Genomic DNA, 23992 nt, shown 5'->3' with positions numbered 1-23992 from the left:
ATTACTTAGGAGGAAAATCCTTAATAAGGTAACTGACTTCTTGGGTTATTTTTTATCAGACACGGTTTGTGTTTTTACACATACCTGACATAACCCAATAAGTCAGTTAATCTTATAGACACAATGAACTTTATTGACTTAATAAGGGAAGTCTTAACAGGTCAGCAGACTTTGATGTAAATTTATATGCATTTTTTGTTGAAAAATGAATGAAAGCAAAATTTTTTCTTTTGTCTTGAATCAGCTTCTAGTCCACCACAGAACACGGGCTTGAAGTGATAAACACACGTAGAGCTCAGCGACTTCCACATTCAAACTCACAGGAAGGGTCCGTCTGTGCCGTTTTAACCTCAAGAGCTTAGCGGGGCTCATTTTTTTTGCCAAATCTCCAAATGCTTCCCCACGTAGCAGACAAGAAAATACTGTCACTCATGTTTTTTTTCCTGTTTCGATTAAAAGCGATTGTAGAGACGTTCTGTGGTTTCCTGTTTATCCTCTCTTGGTCTGCAATGAGAAAATGTGCGAGTCGAGGCAAATGTGGATTACACAAAGTAACAGTAATGTTAGGTTAAAGTCCTCATCTGGCTGAGTTTCTGTTTCACAGAGACAAACGTGTCCTGCAGAGACACCCATTAAGCTTTTAGTGGCTCAGTTGAAGAAGAAAAAAAGAATGATTGCACTTATTACAAAAAAACACAAGCAGCTGCAATTGCAACTGTACTGTATAGTAAAAAAATTCTGGTGTGGTGCCCATTTCTGAGTTTTCCCCTGTCAGCATGAATCATCACATTGCTTTCCTGTAAGATGGAATCTTGCATCATCCAACTCAAACATGTCTGATCCGGTTAAAGCCATTTAGACGAGGAAAAAGTTGCCATTTCCAACACACTGACTGCAGTTAGCTATAGAATAAACATTAGGAGGTAAATCTCCTAAATAAATCCACTCACTGTCAGTTTATCTTTATACATTTTTTAATTTAGACGGAAAAAAAAATTCAATTTGGCGAGAGCATTTGTATTTTTTCCAGAGATGGCGGAAATCAAAGAGGAAGTATTTAGTCTGCCCTCACAGTCTTTTCCTGGAGTTAACGGACACTCTTGACTTTTCAGGAAACCTCAGGCTTGTGTGCTGAACAGCAGAGTTCTACTTGTGAGTGTGTGTCTGTGATGTCCAAAAACAGCACAGCAAAAGCATTAAAGGATGCAATAGAAAGGCTCTTTCACATCAAGCAAAACAGAGACAAGTCATTACAACACAACAGCATAAGTGCATTTTGTAAACACTTTGGATGAACGATAAAATCGAGCCAGGTGACAGTTAAAAAACCAAGAGTAATGTGGAAAGGTTGGCCAGCATCCAGTCATTTCATTTGAGTTGATGAAGAGTCCTGCTTTCTTGCTAAGTGGTGTTTAAACAAACTGCAGAAAACTGTCCAGGCAGGAAAAGCAGCAAGATGCCAAAAATGGGAAACTAAATCTCAAGTAGTTCAGGTGAGGTGAAGGAAAAGTTTCTAAACTCCTCCTGGTTGACAGAAGGTATTACTGGACCATCGATGGGTGTGAGAGTGGGCTCTTCGTGGGTGAAGTCTGGGTCAAAGTTGTTCACGTCCTCTGGGGTTTTCTGTAAGGAAAAAAAATGAAACATTGATTTTAGTCATAAAATTTTTAAGGAAACTTTTTAAACACAACTTACTGCATTATTTTGTCTAACGTACAATTCTTGGCTTGAACGGCGGCTCCATTTCTCTATTATTTAGTTTTTCCCAGTCGATGCCAGTGAAGAAGACGTGGCTGGTCACGGCACATTCGCCGCCCTCCGCAGCCACACAGCCCAGGCGCCGCGCTGGGTTTTTGGTCAGCAACTTTCAAAGCCAAAGATGACAAATTAATTAGAGATTTATTCGAGCAAACATTAAAAAAAAATCTGGAAAAGAAAATTAAAATATGGTTTTGTTGCCCAAATTCAGTCGACTGTTTATGTAGACATGTGTTAAGACAAAAACTAGACCTAACCAGATATTTTTGGAGGAATGCCATTGTGAACCAAAGCCAGACACCCATCCAGTAAATCCCCACCTCCAGACACATACACACCCCTCTGCCGCATGCTCAGCACCGCTTAGTTGGATGAAGGTCAGAGTAGTTTAGTAAAGTGTCTCAACTTCCCAGCACTGCGGAGATTAGAATAATACTGGTGGAAATCCAACTGTTTCTGTTATTGCACAGTCCAGTGGGGGGCTAATTGTAGCAGGAAGTGTCCCAAACAAAGCTCAAACTTCAAGTTAAAAGGTTTTTATGGACCTTGCTGCTGAGAGAAAGGAATTTGATCAAATTATCACCATGACCCCCCGCCCTCCCCCTCCCAGGGACAAGGAGTGTCTGCCTCCTGTTTCCTCAGCGACGGTTTCTAGAATAACCTGTAGTCATTGTAGAGATTGGTATGTCCTGCTACAGGAGCAATAAATAGTTGATCCAAACAACAATGAACATTCAAGGAAGGCCAAGTTTACATTATAAAGACTTGACTTTTTAGTTCAATGTTTATTTCTTCAAAAGTATCAATGCAGACATGAAACAGTTTGATTTTTAGTTACCATAACAATAAACGGTACTTCCATACATTATGCCAAACATTGGTAAATCATTGTGTGTGCTGACCGCTCCTCCACGTTGCATGGTTCCGGACATTCAGAAGGTGCATTGCACAGCAGCTGGACAGTTGTGAGATTTAGGAAAGCACAGATTTGACGACATACTATAAATTATTTGTCGTAAGCAGGATTTTTGCGTAGAGTAAAAAAAAGACAGAAAACACAACCTATCAAACTAGTACTGGTTCTCTAAGCGGAATTAACTCTCAGGAAGGGAGATTATTCGAGGGTTCAGGCAGCTTAGAAGACTAGAAATCAGAAATTGTACTCCACTCAAGCTGTGGCTTTGTTTCCATGGTTACATGTAAGCTGCATCACCTGCCACATCAGTATCACAATGTAAAGAAGCAGTTTTTCTCAGAAGCAGAAAATGAGTAAAAAGCATTAATGAGAAATCCAGTCGAGAGACATATTTTTAATATGAGTTAGTTAACAGGCAATCCACGTTTTTTGAAAATATTTAATATTAAGGAATTGCTGAGTCTAACAGTTGATGATGTGACTTATATATGTTTCAAATAATTACAAATAAAGTTGGGTATTTAAATTACCTTAAATTACCCTTTTTCACCTCAAGTTTTGCTAAAGAACACAAATGTCAAGTTTGTCAAAGCTGTTCTTTAAAACATTCTGCAAAACAAAATTAGATTCTATAGAACCCCTATTAGATAATCTATTTTTATAAAAGGACAACTACCGACAGATGTGGGAGAAACGATGTGGGTGGTTGATGTGGTTGGTGAACACACACATATAAATAAGATCTTTATGGGAGAATATCAAAAAGAAGTTAGAAGATGTCTTAAGGAGAAATCTCCCCATGGGTCCACTGATTTTTCTTATGGGTTTCTAAATATATTTTGCATGTTTTATTGTTGGTTGCATACAAGACCATCACCCTGAACTGGTTTAGGCCCTGCATACCAACTATAGCTCAGTGGACACAAAATTTAAGACAGGTCTTTTGACTGCCCAACTACAGCTGAAAATTTTAGACAAGAGTGTTTACACTTTTGGACTGATTTTTGTTTGATCCCTGAATTTATATTGTTTTATTGCCCAAAGTTTTTTCCTCTTTCTTCTGCACTTGTCAGGATGAGCAAAATCACAATACATGGAACTTTTTAAATGCCTGTAATTTTGCATCTTGAGGAAATAAAGTTTTGAAAAAATGCCTTTCCTTATCTGAAAATACAGAAAAACCTAACACTTCCTTAATAAAATGAGTAAAACAACATGTCAGCTGAGCTTCTTGCTTACGAGAACAAGAAGAACCTTCCAGCAGATCAGCCTGTGGTAAAAATAGAGCAGCTCTGAAATCCATTCACACCAACATGGGATGTGTGACACTGGAGACAAGTCAGCAGTAGCAGCTGGAGTGATGTGGCGCGAACAATAACACCAGGACAACTGCGTGCAAAGGCGGGACCAATAGAGAGAGGAGGAGTGGTCTCATTTATAGCTCATGCACTGTAGCTGACCAGTGAACCATGCCTTAATATAGTTACGTAACAGACTGGGGTCAAACCGCTAGCTGGCATGGTTCCTAGAACTGCCAGTCACCCTACAGTCTGAGCATGTCAGCCATAGAAATATAAAACCTCCAGTAACTCTTTAGAAATCCCAAAAGGGCAGCCCTCTTGACTAAAGCTCTAATAGAGCCCAAAGAACTAAAATATGCAGCTTCATTAGAGGATGCTTACATATTTACAGATTATTAGTTTTGATCTACAAAGCTGCCTACAGATTAATTTCTTGTCATTATTGCATCTTTGGAGGAAAGTCAAGCAAAGATGGAATCAGGTAAGGAAAGAACATACCAGCCCGACCACCTTTATTATTAATCTTTCTGTGCAGAAAACGATAAGCTGAATGTCAAGTGAGAGTAGACTCACAGCTTTGAGGATGTCCACAGCCTCTGTGCTGAGCCAGGATGCATAAACAATCTCTTCATTGAGGATGGATTCGAACAGGTCGTCTTCGTTTTCTGCCTCGAAGGGGGCGTGTCCTGACAGCATCTCGTACAGCAGCACCCCCAGGGCCCACCAATCCACAGAGGCGCCGTACATCATTTCTTGCAGAATCTGTGCACACATACCACAAGATTGGAAAAAATAATTCTTTAAACAATTTAGCAAGTCTCAAAAACAAATTTGAGTCTTTGAACTTAGTGTGACAGAATGCAGTGATGTTAAAGACCAAAGAAAATCATGTTTTGGGGATTTTTAAACATGTTCTTGTGACATTTTTCTGATGATGGAGGACATATATGATGAAAATTAAGATTAAAATTGTGAGTATTTTTTTATTTAAATGCATTCACTTACAGAAAAATACATCCATGTCTATCTTTGTTTTTCCAGTCTGAGAATAACTCTGGATAACTCTAATACTTCTCGCCAATTTTGTTGCACCACTAATGTTAGGTTAGGATTGTGAGGGCCTGTAAGATAACAGCTCTGCAGAAAATATGTCCAAGAAATGACACAGGTTTTCTGATTCTGGCTAAAAACAGGAACCTAATAAAAAAACCTTAATAAAATAAAAACCAATGGAAACGCTTTTAAAATAGATCAAGAGACAATCGGAGTGGGTCTTTAAGGGTGGAAAATGTGAGGGCAAGCAAAGAGGTCTTTCATAAATGTAAACCGTTACTGGTGGTTACAGGGGGGAAAAAAACTCACAAACAAGTCAGTTTTGAGCACCAACTATGCAAATAACCAACTAACAAGGTGGGTGTTTAGGTGAGATCATAGTTTCTGTAAAGAAAGAAGCTGGTCTCAGTTGCAAAAATGTTTTTGTCTGGCGGACAAACAGATTGGCCCAAAAACTCCTCAACTCCAGAAAGAAACATACGAGTAATTCTACTTTTGATATATATATGTGTGTGCGTGTGTGTGTGTGTGCGCGTGCGTGTGTGTAAGAGGAAAGCTGGAGGGCTGCATCTCTCTATACACTTATTTTAGATTTATCTCAGTTTAAAAAAAATTAAGTTCCAAGTGCATTTTGATTTTACAGATGCAAAATCTTTCTTCATTGGTTGCAGCTTTCAGTCTTTAAGTAAACCGACTGGAATCCACAGGTGTCCATGTAAAGTCACTGGAAGAAAAGTCACACTATGAAGACATGCAGTAAAAAAAAGAAACCACAAGGTCAGGGGAAGAATTTCTCAGACCTGGTTTATGCCAAGACATGACTGGAAAAACAAATTGGAGGATAAATCGTGCAGTCTACAGAGTTATCTAATAGGTGATGTCTGTACCATTGAATAAATAATGAATTTAAGATGTCCTCCAGACACTTCAACAGAAAAATAGTCACCACAAATGTGACAAAGAATTCCTTGTGGAGACAGCAGGACCTTACAGGGAAACTTCTGCATTTCTTCTGAACCATCTAAGATTTTATGGCCTAGTGTTATAGAAGTCATTCCTCAACAAAACACAGACAACAAAATCTTCCCGGAGAATCTCCAGAGGTTTTAAAAACAGAGACTGAACACGTTACATTTTTAAACCGAGAAAGACCATAAACGTCATATTTATCCTTTTTTTTTTTACCATAACCTTCGCAACTGTTCGAGTGATATGTAAAGAAAATACATGACATACGTAGAGTTTGCCTCTGAGGCTTGATCAGGTGCAACCTTATAAAGTTTTATGGGCTTCCAGCTGAACATGCAAACTGTGTTGTAGTAATGCAGGTGTTGGTTTGAAACTGAACCTTTGCTGGTCTGATTGCAATCTGCTGTAAATAGCAGAAGTTGGTAAAAATGGTAAAAGTAACTATTGGGTAAGACTGAGTCCCGCTTACAGCCTCTGATCGCAAATCAAGCCATCTATTCTCTAAAATAAAGTTAGTTTTCTGTGCTCACAGGAAGTCACTATGGTCACAACAATAACTGGGTCAAACTGCAGCAACTAGAGGGGCCGCAATGATTTGCATTTAGGGTATTTGCGCTGCTACACGTTTGCCTCAAGAAGAACAAAACAGGAACCAACAAAGGTTTGTCATATTAAGACACACTGGAAAACACAAAATATTACAAAGTAAATTTGTCAGGTTTCAGTTCAAATATCTTTTCAACTTTGATATAAGACAAAACTTAAGTAAAGTAAATAATCTTGATTGTTTTGTTAAGCCATTTGAACTTGAAAAAATCTAATTTTAGATCTCTGATAAAACTAGTCTTTTTGACTGATAATTTACAAATAATTTTGACAAATTTATCTTCTAATGTGACTCTAGATTTGTTTAACTTCTCTAGTTGTACAATTGTAGCACTTAAATTAGGATATTGGGGGAGGTGGGTATAAGCATGTATGTACATTAATGTACCTACTTTTAAAGATATAATACATAATAAAATAAGTTTGCATTTGTAAATCAAGACATAATATTTTCAATTATCAGAGCAAGAGACCTAAATGTTTATAGCTAATTTCAAGTTTTTTTTGTATTAAAAGGGCAGGATTTTCAAGAAATCTTACCAAGACAAGTCTACTAGTTTCTTTGGCATATTTACAACAGAAAAAATTTTGGAGTCTATATTTTTGTTTTGAAAGGGAAATTTTTTTCCAGTGAAGTACTAAAGTATAAAATAAGTCCCAAACCTCAAGTCCATGTTTCAGATTTCTTAAAAATGAACCTCAAGTCAAGTTTCCATGCTGCTCCATGTCTCCCAGAGAGCCTCAGGCCGGCAGAGACTGTTCATGTTTTTAAAAAAAAGGCATAGCTTTTATAATTCTGGGTTTTGGCTGAAATATCTATAATATGTTTATTTGATATTTAAACAATTTGATCTGTTTTTACTCTTCTTTACTATTTTGTGACTATTTTCATCTTTCAATTAAGGTCTACTTCCTTTTTTTATTTGGTTATTGATATTTGCTTTGCCTTTTTCTGTATTTTACTCTTTTTAGATGTTTTAACTCCAGTATTATCCTCAGGGGGATCCTCCACACACTGACCAACCATTCTCACGCGGGGTCGTTGCAGTGGGATTTTCCGGGTCTGGCTGCTTGTCCCATGGTGACATTCTCCGTGACAACGATCGGGTTGGTCTCTGATCCTTGAAATGTAATTTTCTCACATTTGCATCAGGCCAGGCTTCCATGTTGGTTTTTAGTTTACACTTTGATTTCTATGCATATGTTATTTCATGCCTTTTTTGTTGGGTGCGATGGGTCAGGACGGTTGACGTCATCCTGTGGGTTTTTAATATATATATTTTTTTAAACCTATAAAAGAACTTTGTGTTGCTGCTACATTAAAAGTGTTTTAGAAATAAAGTTTGAATTCAAATTTGCAGCAGAGCTTCTGTGACATTCTGGGAGAGACTGGGTTAAAACATAGTTTTTAACAGCTTGGGGTTTGAATCCTTAATATAACAAAAAATCTTACATACTTAAATGGTTAAAAATGAATGCTACCTGCTGTACTGTTCAGTGTAAAAGGATTTTACTAACCTCAGGAGCAATGTAATCTGGGGTTCCACAGAAGGTCCCTGTGGCCGCACCTTCAAATATGTTTTCTTTGCACATCCCAAAATCTGCCAGTTTACAGTGACCGTCTTGGTCAAGAAGAACATTGTCCAGTTTTAGATCCCTGCAGATAAAAAAAAGACACGATTTATTTAAATAAATAAAAAAAATAAATAAAAAAAAGGTGCTGTTATATACCAATGAAGCATCTAGAAACAATGACCATATCTGATGTTTTTCATGAAGGAAATTTGGAAAATAAAACTTTCTTTTATTTTTCATTTTGAAAACACTTTATTCCCAACTGATTTTTTTTATTCATCGTGATACCTAAAGTAAAAAAAAAAAAATAGTATTAATTGTGAATATTTAGAATAACAACTGGGGGTCTTTGGATTTATAGTTTTTATGATTTATTAGTATTTGGGTTAAGTCCATTAACCATGGACCTATTATGAAACTGTCCTTTTAAAACAATTAAATAAAAGAAGAGAAAAACACAAAAAATTTGTTGTCTGTTAATCTAAAACAAAAAACCCCACTACTGATTTCTCAACATTAAAAACAATTGAAAAAAGACAAATATTTGAATTAACTGCACTGTAAATACTAGAATGGGCTCTTTTGTGAATGCTGCCTTCTCTTTAATCATCCACTGGAAGTTATTCCTAACTGTTAGTGTCAGTTTGTGCTTTGTCATCTGACAGTGCGATTAGTTGGGGCTCTGACATTCAGTTCTAATCTGGGGTCAGGTGACCCAACTGCAGACAAAGGTCACGGCGCAGAGAAGGCCTTAACCTGGTCAGAGGATCCCATGCGCTCTAACAGGCTGAAGAGGAAATGATTTAATTTGCAAATAACACACTTATTTTTTTTCTATTATCATGAAAAGAGATGATACAATCCCAAAGAGGTTGAAAAGATATCACTGATAAGAGACTGGTTTTGTGGGATTAATCTGATTATCTTTTTTTCATTACTTTTAATTAATTGTGTAACAATACTTGAATGAGAAACCTTTTAGTCTGTTTAATCAAATTGAAATATAAACAACAGTGATGTTTGCATGTGAGCCCTTCACATTTAAAGCAAATTTAGTACCATGAAAAAAGAAATGGACAATTGATTTTAAATTAGTGATACATTTTCTGTTGTTAGAACATCTGTATTTTTCTGCTTCTGTTGGCACAGAAGAATTTTCTGCTTCAAATCAATTTCCTTTCCATATTAGAATGAAATGTCCACTGGTAAATTAATTCCTACCTGTGAGATTTTAATCACAAATGATTAATGACCTATTTTTTTAAGGCAACCTCACCCAGTGGTACGACAGGCAACACCCAGACTTAGACCTTGAACTTTGTTTTTTTTCAGACTGGATACACTTTACAACTTTGCAGTTGCAGTAACAGAAACGCATGATCCACAATAAAGTGTTTTTTGGGTGTTTATATTTTTGTTTTTGGAATTAAGCTGGATTTATCCCACATGTTTGGATTACAGAGGTGCAAAAATATATATTTGAAGTAATGAGATTGCAAAGTTATAAACAGTCAAAATTTAAAAACATCTACATTTTTAAACAGGAAACATGATGGACATGGTTTTTCCAACGCTGAGCACCTGAAACAAAGAGCTTCACACACAGACAATGGATCAAATGATGAAAGCGGATACACAGTTTAGTCACTGGAGCTTACAATTTTAAATCAGGAAGGCACCAACAGCTTCTTTCTTCTTGCCCTGACCTGAGGTGTGGGTTTCCATTTTTGGCTCACTAATCTGCAGCACTTGTACCATCGAGCTGTGCACGGCCTGTACAGCTAAGTCATGCTGCCCAGTGAAGGCAGAACACATGAACCACTAAATATAACTCAGAATTTACTGCTACATGATGTTCTCCAATGCAGTTTAACATGTACTGGCAGGGGCCCGCCACGCTAGCAGACAAACTCCAAAGAGGGTCTCAAGAATTTTGAACTTAATATTCTGGAGACATAACTTTCATGTGCTTTTTCATTTGGTTGACATCTTGTCTTTTTTCATTAAATCTTAAATAAAAAGCACAGGGTAAGCAAACTTTTATTTTATTTACTTTGTGGTAATTTCCCCTTTGCGGGATCAATAAAGTTTTATTCTATTCTACATAAAAAAGGAAAACTCTTGAGAATGCAAGCAGTAAAACGTCAGAACAGCATATGCTTCTTTGGGTTTGTAGTCAACACGCTGAGGAATTTTTTTTGGAGCAAAGACTAGTTGCTTACAACTTGTGTGCATTAATAATTGTGAAATGAAAAAGCTTTGAAGCCCCTTACACGCCACAACCTGTCACAAAAAAAAAAAAAAAAACATTTCCTAATATCCTCTGACTCTCGCTTGTCCCATTTTTCAAGGGTTGCATGTCCTGCCCCTGGGTTGGCTTTTGCAGCATGTTATTTCCCGAAGTTGTACAACTGTTGAGTTGTAGAATGATGAAAACAGAGATGTTGAGAAATGCTTTTATATCCTGATTTGCGCAACTTTGTAATAGATTTTCAACAGTCTGGTAAAAATTGTACAAGTTGCAAGTTTGTGTTAACCTACTGGAAAACAGACTAGAGGGGAAAAAGTCTTTACCTTCCACTTTTTTAGCAGACTTAAAGTCCACATCATAAAACTACACGAGACAAATAAAATACATTTTAATTTCTTTTTAAAAAAGCACATAAAATCAGGTTTTGATTGAAAAAAAATAAAATAAAAAGGACAAGAGAAACCAGCTGTAGCATCTACCAATCAGGTAATCATACAAGACTTCCACATAAGACGGATGCAACAAAATGATAACTGTATTCTGAGAATGACCTTATGTGTGGATGCATTTATACAAAAGGTTCCAAACAAAGCTTGCAGAGCAGAGATTCATGCAGCACAAAGCATCCCCTTTCCAGCATTCCAGTTTCATCTTTTATAAAAACTCACCTTATTGTAGTTTTTGAATTATGTGCATTTTTTTTATTCGAAAACCTCAACAAGATTTGATTTATTTGGAAAAAAGATTTAGATATCTAGTCAGGAAACAGTGTGGCAGATCTGCTATTTGGAAATGAAACTATACCCATAACTGCAACTTTAAAAAGGCTCGTCTTTACCTTGAAAGCGGCATCCTAACAACTTGTTTGCATTGGAGTCTTTCTATCAGACTTAGTAGATTTGTTCTTAAAGATCCACTCGGTTGAAATTGTGTTTTTGGTGTTTCTAAACAAGTTTTTGTGGCATTTTTATGATGATGTAGGAAATGAAGCTCAAAAAAGCCGTTCTGAATATTTGTTTGGTCAAATCATTCTACTAGTTCTCCCAGCAGATAATAAGACCCTGTTTAAAAAAGATTATATTTGTGACATAGAAAATATGATTAGTGAGCCACAATCTCCCTGCTCCAAGCTCTCAGCAACGGGAAGGGGAAGGGGGGTGGGGTTGCTCCACGCCAGTCGTCCCACACACAACTTAGAGGACAATTTCGGATGAACTACTGCCACTCTGCAAAACGACACTGTTTCTTTTATTTTTGGCTAAAAACTGCATTATCATAATTAAAATATCACTGGGAATGATTCTAAAAAAGATCAATAGATGATCGGAGTGGGCCTTTAACACCCGTAAACACTATTGGTCTCCAACTAAACACACTTTAACACTAGACATGCTGCAGAGTCTCCTGCATCAAGAGTACAGTCTTATCTGTGTTATGAGAAACATTTATTTTGGTTATGTTAAACAAACAACTTAAAAACATTAACATAAACATTGACACTGATCAATGTCAACAGAAACATTGGAAAAAAAAAATAACATAAACATTGAACAAAACTAACCGAAAAAGGTGTTGGGTGAAGCCAAGGCTTATTTCCCCAACCCTGAATACAAACATCACATCTACCTACAAATTGTTAGAATCTTAAATCAGAAAAGAAAAAAGAAGAGGAAAAAACCAAAAAAAAAAACAAACACTTCTCAAAATGACCTCACAACCACCAGAGTCTCTCAGTCCAGAAGGTATTTGTAAAACATTTTAACTTTATACATTTTCTTAAAGTGAAGTATGGATTTTGCATTTTTCAGTTCGTCTGATAATAAATTCCACATGTTGACCCCCTGAACAAAATACTATTCCTTAATGCATTAGTTCTGACCACTTTCTTTTTAAACATATCTTTACCTCGAAAATCATAATTATTAACTTTTATTTCAAACAAACTCGGTATTTTGGCATGAAAAAATTGTTTTTTAACTTTAAACATAAAAATTCCAGTACTAAGATCAACTAAATCAAAAATTTAATTGCCCTTAATTTAGGAAATATTTGTTTTGTGGATTGATTGTATGAAGAGTGATTTACAATTTTAATTTCTTTTTTTTGCAGAATAAAAATAGGTTTTGTATTTGACTTGTAACTATGCCCCCAGATTTCTAAACAATAGGTCAAATAAGGAATTATGAGGGAACAATATAAAATATACAATGTAGCTGTGTTTAAAAAATATTTGACTTTATGTAGGATGGCTAATGATTTGGACAATTTAGAGAGAACATAAGTTATGTGTGGTTTCCATGATAATGTATGATTCAAAATTACTCCAAGAAGTTTTATTTCATTTACTCTTTCAAGAACAACATCCTCAATTTTTTAACTCAGAGATGTTTTCCAGTTTTCTATAGCCAAATATAATGTACTTGGTTTTATTTTTATTTAAAGACAGTTTGTTTGAATTTTCATATGTTAATGAAATACCCAACTTAACTTTGACAAACAAATTCAAGAAAGTCTTAAACTTCAACAAATGTGGAAAAAAAAATCATGTGATTTATAAGTTAGAGAGGAAACAAGATGTGTCTTTAAAAGCCCAGGTGTTGGATTTTTCTTTAAAGCATACCTGAAATGAACATTTTGAGTATTTGCAGTTTGTTTTGCACATGTCTTGTGTTTGACTCTGACCTGTAGATGATGCCTTTGCTGTGCAGGAACATGAGAGCAGACGTGATCTCAGCAGTGTAGAACCGAGCTCTGGGCTCATCAAACTTCCTGGACTTCTGGATATGAAACATGAGATCCCCGCCATTGACAAACTCCATCACAAAGAAGAGACGGTCCTGTCAGAGTTTGGAGATGACACACATGTGTATGTATAAGATCACTGAAGCCGCACAGATAATCTCATGCATGGTAATAAAGAATCAGTAAGGCTGCTATAAGGACAGTTCATGGCTGCTTCCCATACATTTCTGATGTCTAATGAGTTTCTGTGCAATCAACCGCAGCTTGCAGTCAGGAAACATTGGAAATCTAAATCCAACCCATAAATCTTTCTGCTCTTGTTACATGCTGCTGTCAATAAGTGATCTAGAAAATAGTAAATGAGGGAAAAATCTGTCAGAGGATGGAATTTACAGATGTGCTTGTGTGAAGTGATGAGAACATTCAAACATTGTTACAGTCCATAACTCAAAAGTGATCTTTTTTACGGCAACCTATCATTATTATGTGGTACAGTGCTGCCACCTGCTGACCAACTGCCCAAATTACAATAAAAAACAGAAAAAGTTCAAGCATAAATCACGTGGAAGTTGTAAAGCAGATAAAATGCAAAATAAATAAATTAAAAACCAAAAAAAACAAAAAAACAAAGCTTAAATTAACTAGAGCAGCATGTGTGCTTGAATAAACCCACCGGTGTTTGAAAGCAGCAGTAGAGCTCTGTGAGGTAGGGGTGACAGCGGGCCAAGGACAACACCCGCTTTTCTGTCATGGTACACTCAACGTCATCATCCTGTAAGATGATGTCCTTCTTCAACACTTTCACAGCAAAAACGCGCTCTTTGCCATTAAGTTTTGCAAGCATGACCTGCAAACACAACAGACATTTACAGCACTTTTAGTGAGAAAAAAACAAGTTGTAAGCCTCAAATAACGTCTTTTTTTATTAACTGCCAAATCAGAACAACCTTTTGTATTTTTATAAAGTAGAAATAATGAGTTATACGGTTTTATTGGCTAAACCGAACAAGTAACTGCAGTTTCTCATTGTGGTAATTTTGATATTGCAAAAAATTTTTGATTGACAACAAACAAACAAACAAACAAACATATTTTTGCATTGTTCTCTGAAAGCCTTCTTCAGTTTTCTCATGAATAGCTTGCAGCTAAACTGTAAATGACAGTAAGTCCTTCAGCATAACTCATCTGATTACAGTTCCTTGTTGTTATGTTGTGAATAAGTGGAGCAACCAAAAATGCAGATGAAGCAGCAGCTACTGTTTAGAATATGTGATGTTGGTATGAAATGTTTGCTGTATGCCAACTTGGCTGAATTGGTTGGAGATGCAGTCCAATTATTTGGTAAATATAGGCACAACTTCAGTGCATTCTTTAGGCCGTCAGCAGCTGAGGTGAGTAAAGCTTAACATTCTTTCATTAAGTGGGCAGATGCTTCCTCGCAAACCACACCTTTCCAAAGCTCCCCTTGCCAAGCACTTGAAGGAAAGTGAAATTTGAAATTCCCAGACGAGGCATCTGTTGTCTGCTTTCTGTACTTGTCGTACTCTCCCTCCTCTCAGACGATACCCTTTGCTTTTCTGATTGACTGTTGGTTGCATTTTTGACCTGCAAACATCAAGAAGATTTATTGATTAATTCATGCTTAATGGTTCTGACTGAAATAAATACAATGATTGAAAAAAAAAATGATGCAGTACTATTGTGTTTCTCTTGGAGAGTCCTCCTGCTTGCAGACCCATCTCTGCGAGCGTGTTGGCCAGCTCCACGCTGTTCACGCCACAGTTTGGAGCAACATTGCCCTGACAGCGGATGTGAACGTTCATTTTGCAGACTGAAAAATATGAACCGCATAAAAAAATGATGACTAAAAAAGAAACAAGTAAGTTCTCTTTCAGCAAAACCAGAAACTCTCTAGGCAGCCCTTACTTTTACAGTGTAGCCCTTGTCTAACAATTCCCCACAGAAGGGAGCCACAGTGGTCACAGAAGGTGGGCGATTTGTAGTTGTGATGGTTGAACTTATGGGGGACGTTAATGCTGAATCCTTGATTTATGGGCTGCAAGAAATCCACACAGTTGTCAAACACCGTGCTATGCAGTATTAAGCAAACAACGCATTATTTAAAATGTATTTTTGTCAGCAAGACCAGAATAAAATGCATTAGTTCCTTTTTTTAAAGTCAAAGTGGGATTCTATTTTTGATCATTTCTGTACTTGCAAATGTTTTCCATTTAGGAAAAAAAAAAACCTTGAGCTGCTCAGCAAAATGCTGTAAGACGGAATCAAACCATCATTTAAAAAAGTGTAAGGGTGTATTAATAGAAACAGAAAGACATGCAAGCAGCATGCATGGAAAAGTACAGATACGCAGACTACACTTCAGTGATCGGGTAGAGCAGAAACAGGAAGCTGAACGGTGGTCTGATCACTGCAGGTGTTAACAGCGGTGGGCGACTGCATGTGTAGATGGGGGTTGTTTTTGCATACCTTGCAATAATGATAAAAAGGGGGGGGGGCTTGAAATCTTTTCAAATAAAAGCAAAAACACTAAAGGTAAAACCGTCGACATCGTGAATATTTTGAATAAATTGTTAGAAGCGTGAAACCCTGATTTTGGAGGGAAATTGTGTTTGTCGTTACCTGATCTTTCGCAGTTTTCTTCATGCGTGGACACACGGTAACCACCAGCTGGTGGCACCGTTTATGAACTACACATGTGCAGACTAGGGGGAAAAAAATAAAAAAGACTTGGGTCAAATTCATGGACTAAGACACCATCGCAAAAAACATAAATGAAAAAAAAAAAAACCTGCTTACTTTGACACTGGTAACCCTGCTTTCCAAAAACTCCCCTTTTGAAAGAGCACACTGTTAGACCCAGTCCTTACAAGCGATTCCATGCAAGCTGCAGACATGTTCTCACCAGATGAACTCCTTGCAGTGAAAACAGAACGTGGGCTGACGGAGGAACGTGGACATGAACTTGTGCCCGTTGACCTGGTGGATCCTGCGCCTCACGGCTCCCTGCCGTGCTCTTGTAAACTGCTTCGGAGTCTTTACCGTCGTCACGGCATCATCTGGAAACACGTAAAGGCCAAGACTTTTTTTTTCCCTTCTCTGCAACCATTTCTTTTTTTTTTTTTTTTTACCTCCAAACAAAAATCTTACGGGGGGGGTTGCAACATTTTTTGCTGAAAGGCTAATCATTAAAATCCCTTTGTCTTCAAAATTTTTCAATTTTTTTTTTTTCATTTAATCTTTTACCTATTCAAGATGAGCTTAAAAAGTACTAACTGATCTTGGGCTCTCAAAAGTAATAAACTTGTCAAGTAAACAGAAACATTTATTTTTTTCTGCTTAAAGAATCACTTCAGTAACGATTTAACCATAAAAACTGATTCTTGTTTTAACCGCATTGAAGTAAAACAAAGAAAAACCCTCACGTTTAGAAATGAAAACCATCTCTGCAAGCTATTTTTGATTATTTAAAGGGAAGACAAAACTGTTTCAATATCAGTAGCTTTTTATGTTCCATTACATATTGAGTGCATGTTTTCTCAGTCACCTTTTAATCCAGATTTCGGCTTACGTTTGCTTGCATGCATTCATTCACACTACAGTTTAGCATTTTAACCGCTTTTCACATTTTCTTTTGTATATAAAAGGATTGCATATGAACCCAGCGTGTATATCATCTTACTTTTTTCTTCAAGCCTGATAGTTACGAAACATTTTGTTAGCATTTCACCTCCTTGTAGTGCTAACTGATCTGGCACTCGGACTCCTAAAACCTTCCCAGTGATTTCTTTGTGATTCTTGCATTTCCAACATTTAAAAAAAACAAAAAAAGTAGATAATCTATATTGATTTGGTTGTCATAAATTATTTTCATCTTAATAAAAAGATGCATCTAAACCTTTGACTTGCTCCGCCTGTGACTTTAATCACAGACAAAAAACAGTTTACTGTCTGAACTGTTCAAGTCAAAACTACACACACCCTCTCAAAAAAAAGCATCATTTTTTTTATTTTTATTCAGGCGACTTTTTGGTAAACTACCACTCCTGACAAACAGGAGTAATGCAGAGCTTTCAATTTCCCTTAAAGAGTCCCGCATTTAATATCTGATCGCTGTCAACCTGGAACTTAAGCAAAAATCTCAATCGAAACACAAAGTAAGTGAGTTTCTTTTCTAATCTAACTACTACTAGTTTTAAATGTTACTTTTGTGTAATGCTATTGAATTCTATACAGAGGAATACATGGAGAAAATCATTTAAAGTTTATATTGCATCAGTTCATTCATTCATGACAGCTGTTTGTTTTTTTTTAAATAAGGAAATTAGAATATAGAAGAAAATCCCAGGAATTCATCATGAAATAAGCAACCTGAACGACTTCTTTGCCAGACCTGTGCAGCCACTTTCCCCTGTCGTTCTGGAAGAACTATTATTACTGAGAAGATGATACACATTCACCGTGTAAGAGCTTCCGTCATGTAAGGATAGCAGGGTTTTTTTTTTCACATGCCAACAGAAACCGTTTGAATGCGTTCACACCCTCCTCTGAGTTTCTACTGTTGCAGTCTGAAGTCACACAGCCGATCAATAGACAGAACAAAAACCTTTATCAGGTTGTAAAAAATAGCAGACAATCCCAAATCCAAAAAGCAGGAAACACAAATGTCAAACACTTCAAGGCTCACGGCTGCAAAGAGCACTCCAGGATCACCAACAATTACTATGTAATGAGGAAAGTTGCATGTTGCCAATTTTTTTTTTAGACCAATAATAAGTTCAATAACGTGAGTCAACAGTTGTCCTACAATCACATCAATTCAAAAAGATTTTTTTTCATTAAATAGTTTATTTGCACTGAGCCTCTACAAAATGTTGTTATAAGTGTTTGTAAAGTGTGTGTGGTTGGCTTCTGCACATTTTCACCTCACCAAATCTGCCCCTTCTTTGCAAAAAGTATGGACACCCCCGTCTTAAGACATTTAATGCCTTTAATCTTACAGGTTAATTTTAATAAGGTAATGATATTAATCCAGTCCAGTTTAAGGTTGTTTGCTTCCCACTAAATGTCAGGTCATCTTAATCAAAAGCCCTGTCCCAACAGTCCTTTTCATTGCACCTGCCACCAACACGATCAGCGTTGTTTTGCTGAAAATGCCTGGAAAATGCTCCACCCAAATTCTCAGACAATGGTTTTGCATCGATGAAGTTTGACAAAAGGGAATCCTGTCAAGAAGACATGAACAGGCTCAAAAATGATAGAATGTACTGGTCACTAATGATCAGCACAATCTCTTCTGTCTCAGTTTTGTTTTTAACACATGTATTTGTGTTGATCACAATATTTGTTCAAATCTCTCCAAAAAGAAATCTCAATGAAAGATTGAAAGACGACTATGCTACTCAATGACATGGTAATGTTGCAACCAATTTAAAACAACTTTCCTTACTCATTTAAACTGGACTATTGATGTACTTTTAATATTCTACAGAAATCTGAATTTTTGATATTTTCAAAACATTTATATTATTTGGACTTAAGTCAAAGTTTTGTACTCATGATAGTGGGATAATAAGGGTTGTGGACAAAATGCAGAAACCATACCATCAGTGAAGGATCCATTGAGTGTAATTGTGACATAGACTTTGCCCTCTGGTTCCAAGTCCATCTGCAGATGAATAAAAAGAAACAACAAGTTCAAAAGCTACAGCCACAGCCAAACAAACAAGTTCGTCACACACACACAAAAAAAAGATTTACAAGAGAAAAAAAATTCAAAACAAACAAATCAAAATGGTCCCCAACAACAGAACACGAGATGGCATCAGCTACAGAGCTTCATCTATGACAACTTCTTCAGATAAAACAGTGACACTGCATTTTAGTCATTCCTTAGCTGGGATCTGATGTCAAAAGAATCTGGGTGTCTTTACGGGAAAACAGAGCAGCAGGTTTGACTAGACGCAGTCCTCTTATTATGCGTGCCAGTGACTCACATTTTAGAAAATACTTTTCTTTATTGAAGGTAGACACAAACAGGCGGGCAGAGAAAAAGACTGAGCTGCTAGGAAACCTGTAGGTCACTGAGAAAAAAAAAGCACACCCATGCAGCATGAACCCTTCCTGGAAAAACCTGACGAGGCAAAAATACTGACATGCGTGGAGGCGCCAAATCCAAAAATGACAAACTGGTTTCACTAAGGTGGCAGACTGATCATAAAGTTCAATTAACAGACCACCGTTTCGAAATATGAGCTACCATAAATATGTTTTGGTTACCTAAACATATCCTGTGTCTCAGACTAGTTTCCATTGTGACACTTCCTGAGTGTCATCAAAGCTTTACTCACATCCATTCAAAGACACAAGAACTAGGTTGTATCGACAGCTACCTCATAAGTCATAACTGCATGCGACACAGCGACTGACTGCTTTCTGCTAAACATGAACAGGTGTGTAACAAATGTTTAAAAATTAGGGGGAAATCACTTAAACTCATCATCTTTCTTTTAAAAATGTGAGAGTAAACTGCATAGAAGTCCATTTGTGTGAGACAGGAGATTTCTCATTTCTAAGCCAACCACTGCAGCTAAAAATAAAATGTTTAATGCCGCATCATCACAGAGGAAGTATCTTTCTTACTTCTTTATAGGGAAGGCAACACCCTTTTTTATTTTTTTTTTGGTCAAACAACAAGTCACACATGGAAATGTATGGGGGCTGCATTGACCCACTTTGTTTCCTCATCCTTACTAGACGCCATTGCATAATGTGTCTTCACATGCAGTAAAAACGTAGGGCAACATACCAGAACCAGTAGTGTCACATCATCACTGTCAATGTCATTTGTTTTACAATTTGACTATTTGTCAATCATTAAAAATTAATTTTCATCCAAAAAACATTTTTTTTTGTTGAGAAAAACAGTTCTCACATAAGTACAGGGGTTAAAACTGAACAGAAGTGGACCTTTCATAAATAAATGTGAAAATTCCTATTAAAAATTAGCATAAATTAGTTTTATCATTTCAAAAAAATAAAATTACTTTCAAGAAAAAAAAGCATTTACAGATGTATGAGTTGACACTGAATTAAGTAAAGATCCATTTGATTTGAAATAAAATCCAACTTTAAAAAGCTAAAAATTCTTATTATTCCGCATCCTGAAGTGTGATCGAACATGCAGCACAACGAAAACAGAAGAAGATTTAAGCAGAGAGTCTTGAAGCACGGATCAGCTGGTGAGAAAGCTGTGACAAACACGGGTGTGGGCGTGTGGAGGCCTGCGTCTCTCATCTGAGAGGAACCAGCCTGGCGCTTATTTGCACAACATAGCACAAAAGGCCCTTCTCACTTTAGATCTGGTAGATAGCAGCTCTGAGTTTGACTGAAGATGTGAGAAAACCAACTGCAGACCAAGTTCTACTTTTGCACCACTTCCCCTTGGTGCTTGGGGTCTTTCTGAGTCAAACTTCTTTCTCTTCAAGTTTTCTTCATTGCATGTAATCGACTGACAGAGATGAACCCATTTTTACATGGAATAAAGAGGAACAGAAGAAGAGAGCAAAAAATGCACTGTTTGTATTACTTTTAAAGGATATGTTTAGTTAAGGAACATGAAAAAAATGTTTTTAGGAATAAAGTTAACACTGACTTATAAATATTTACAGCAAGATTGTGTAAAGGGATAGGTTTTCTTTGCATTTTGCACTATAGAGAGAGCACCAGGTCTGGACAGGTTTCCTTTAACACCTGAAGAGGCTCTAAAAGTCCTGGAGGGATGAAAGTCAGTCAGAAGAGGGGGAACTCCAACTTAAAGAGGAGCAGTTTCATCTCCTAAAGGGTAAAAGGCCCTTTTTAAGATCCTCTCACATTTTTAAACCACAAATCAACCAAATGTGGTTAAGGTGCTGAAAGTTTGAGGCTAAAAAGAATAAAAGTCTTCAAAAATTCAAAGCAATTGTTGCATTTGTTGAACGTGCCTGGACATTGCGTGTGATTTGCAGCTCCTTCAATGTTTCTTCATCCCATTGATGCCAGTTTCACACCACGCTTTCTCCTGATTACTGACAAAGCCTCTAAGCCAATAAGCAGAGCATGGGGCCTTACAGGTGGAAAGCCGCTGGCAGCATCAACTCTGCTCTACTATCCAAGTCCATGTAAATGTATTGTTTTAAAGCTGGAAATCTTTACAAATTGAAGATTTTTGCATGTCAACCTTCTTTTTCCTGCCCTATGTATCATATGTTAGTGATTATTTTATTGGATCACAATTGTGATCAAGTGATTTACTACATTTTCACAATTTTTTAAGTTTATTAATCACTTATTTACTATTTTATCAGTGCCTTCAGCTTACATCAACTTCAGCAGCATTGTAATTTAAGCATATATACATATATACATACATACATACATACATACAATTATAGATTTCAACATATGAGACAAATAGATAAAATAAATAAGTAAAATACAAACAAAATAAAGGTTAAGTGTGTATTTAGATCAACATTATGGAAAACTTGCAACTGACTTTGAATAAATTCCAATAACAAAGTTGATTGCAACTATAAGAATTCATAGAATATTTTGATACGTATTCCAACTCCTAAAAGGCCATAAGACATTAGAAAGAAGTTGACACTTATCCAGTTCTCCTCACTCTGCTCACCTCAATCGACATTGAGTTGAAAACATCAGCTGATGTAACTTTACAACCCTAGTCGATTTAAAATAAAAGTAAATTTATTGTGATTAGGGCAAAAAGAAATTCTGGATTTGAACGTTTTAGCACTGAAAAATGACACCCTTCATTTAAATGTGACCAAACGCAATTGATGGAGAGGTGTGAGGCATTGGGTAAAAGGTTCAGAGAAAAAAAGGGCTTGATCTGAATAATCACCTGCAGACAGGGAGGTTTGATCAGTATAATCTAAATGTGTGTGTATTTGATTTGATCTAAAAAGGCAAATGCATGAATGTGATCACATGCAAATCTTTTTTTTTTAATATATATAGTTAATCAAGTTTGATTTAGGTAAAAACAAAAATGCAATATCCTTGAGGAGATTACATATTATAACTGTTGCAAAAAGGGTTTTAATCAGAGATAATCTGGTGTTAAATTATTTTATTACTTTGGTCCACATTTGAAAGACATTTTCTTAATTTACTTTTAAAAGTAAATTAAAATACTTTTCAAGATGTGTGCTGTTTTGGAAAAATGGCTGGACACGTTTTAATCCTAATCTGACCCTCGGGATTAATAAAGATTATTAAAAACTAAAGGATCAATCAGTCACTTGTGATGGCAGACTGAATGAGCTGGGAATCAAAACAGGAGTCCATGACACCTGGGAACTTCCCAGTTCCTACTCACCCATTCCTCAAAGTTCTCCCCCGTGTTGATGGTCTTGATGAGGTCTTCGAACTGGATGATGCAGTTGGCCACAAAGTCATCGTATCCGAGCGGGGTGTCGTGGAAGACCGCCAGTTCGATCTGCTTGCCGTCGTTCACGTTCATGCAGAACTCCTCGTTGTAGGTCGGCTGGTTGGTCTTCTGCTTGGTGTGAGTTTGTCCGATTTTGTATTCGTCCACCTTCACCACCATGTAGGGGTCCAGCGCCAGAGGGGCCTTGTTGAAGATGACGGAGTGGCGCGTGGAGGCGGTGGTGGGCTTGAGGTCCAAAGCCTCACCAATGCGCAGCTTCAGGTACCCGTTAAACTTCATCTCGACAAAGCGCGCGCGCGCGCATAAAGAAGCAAAAACACAAATAAGTTGTAAAGAAAAAACGTAAAAAAAGAAAATTAAATATTAATTTTAGAAAAACTGTCTATTCTAGAGTAGAAAACGGAGTTTGAATAAAGTCACGTCGTCTTGGCTCCAGTGCAAAGTCAGCTGTCGCAGCTCTGGACCAGCGAGCAGTCAGCCTGAAAACCTGTTTCTGAGCTCTTCGGGTAATAGGAAGCTCCAGCAACAACACGCCGAGCGGGCGGCCAGTTCCGCATAACTTGTCAAAGTGCGAACACTAACCCAAAATACACAAACACGAAACCTCCCAACCTGTCACAGCTTTAGTGGGTCACGTGGTTACATGGGCAGTCGAATTGGAGAAAAGGGAGACCTGTACTACATTGACCGGCATGCATTGCGGTGTAGTCGTGGATACGTCAGGAAGCCTCACCTGTCCTATTTCGTAAAATCAGCAAATTAAGATAAAAAAAGACTATTTCAACAAATGTATTTTATTTTTTTCTTAAATATATTTTTTAATTTCTTTTAAACATTTCAATTCAAAATTTTAAACGTTTACAATTTAAGAAAACATTTTTTTAAATAAACTGCTCATTAATATATATTTATTTTGGGATGCACCTCTACTGTGACCGTATACATCATTCTTTCTCCTTGGCATTAACACTTGTGTATCTTATCTGTAAATAAAATTTATCAAAAACAAACAATGATGTGCGAAAGGAAGATTTAAAATAAACAAAAGTCTTGTCTTCTTTACCAATCAAGTAAAGAGACCATTTTCCATTTTACCTAGTTTATCATTGTATGTACACAGAGAATTTTGCGCTGATTAAAAGTATTTATAATTACAAAATTAAATGTAAATATCCGATTTAATATTTTCGATGTCATGTTACATTTTGAATGACATGGTTGGGCAAAAAATTTCAATTTTGTTATTTAAGTGTTTATTATTTTGAGGATATTCCAAATATACAAATGTAAATGGTCCCACCCTTTTTTAAATCTTTTCTTCTGGACTTTAAATGAAATTAAAATACAGT

The 23992-nt window shown here is 36.6% G+C and overlaps 1 protein-coding gene across 2 annotated transcripts; it reads right to left on the bottom strand.

Moving 5' to 3' along the window:
• Nucleotides 1–956: 956 nt before the first annotated feature.
• On the bottom strand, nt 957–23359 carry prkcha (protein kinase C, eta, a). 2 transcript variants are annotated; one of them, XM_023951758.2, is made up of 14 exons: nt 22572–23359; nt 18794–18857; nt 16095–16248; nt 15989–16023; nt 15812–15894; nt 15098–15227; nt 14869–15002; nt 14621–14776; nt 13845–14018; nt 13112–13266; nt 8122–8260; nt 4549–4737; nt 1696–1864; nt 957–1623 (listed from the first exon to the last, which is right to left on the bottom strand). In XM_023951758.2, the coding sequence occupies exons 1-13, from the start codon at nt 22920–22922 to the stop codon at nt 1709–1711; spliced, it is 1920 nt and encodes a 639-aa protein (XP_023807526.1). In that variant the 5' UTR covers nt 22923–23359; the 3' UTR covers nt 957–1623; nt 1696–1708. The 2 variants fall into 2 exon arrangements, with proteins under 2 accessions (XP_023807526.1, XP_023807525.1); XM_023951757.2 differs by having other exon boundaries at nt 1718–1864.
• Nucleotides 23360–23992: the final 633 nt, after the last annotated feature.

The sequence above is a fragment of the Oryzias latipes genome, chromosome 22 (genome assembly GCF_053564925.1).
Source record: "Oryzias latipes strain Hd-rR chromosome 22, Olatipes_Hd-rR_3.1".
Taxonomy (NCBI): Eukaryota; Metazoa; Chordata; class Actinopteri; order Beloniformes; family Adrianichthyidae; genus Oryzias; species Oryzias latipes.
Note: the sequence above shows the minus strand (reverse complement) of the source record. Positions and strands in the feature narration are given on the sequence as shown.

Excerpts from the sequence above, each read along its gene's own strand:
- prkcha (XM_023951757.2), bottom strand. The coding sequence starts at position 22,922 with ATGAAGTTTAACGGGTACCTGAAGCTGCGCATTGGTGAGGCTTTGGAC. Across the intron at positions 18,858-22,571 it reads GGGAGAACTTTGAGGAATGG|ATGGACTTGGAACCAGAGGG; the intron begins GTGAGTAGGAAC and ends ATTCATCTGCAG. Across the intron at positions 15,228-15,811 it reads AGAAAACTGCGAAAGATCAG|CCCATAAATCAAGGATTCAG; the intron begins GTAACGACAAAC and ends GATTTCTTGCAG.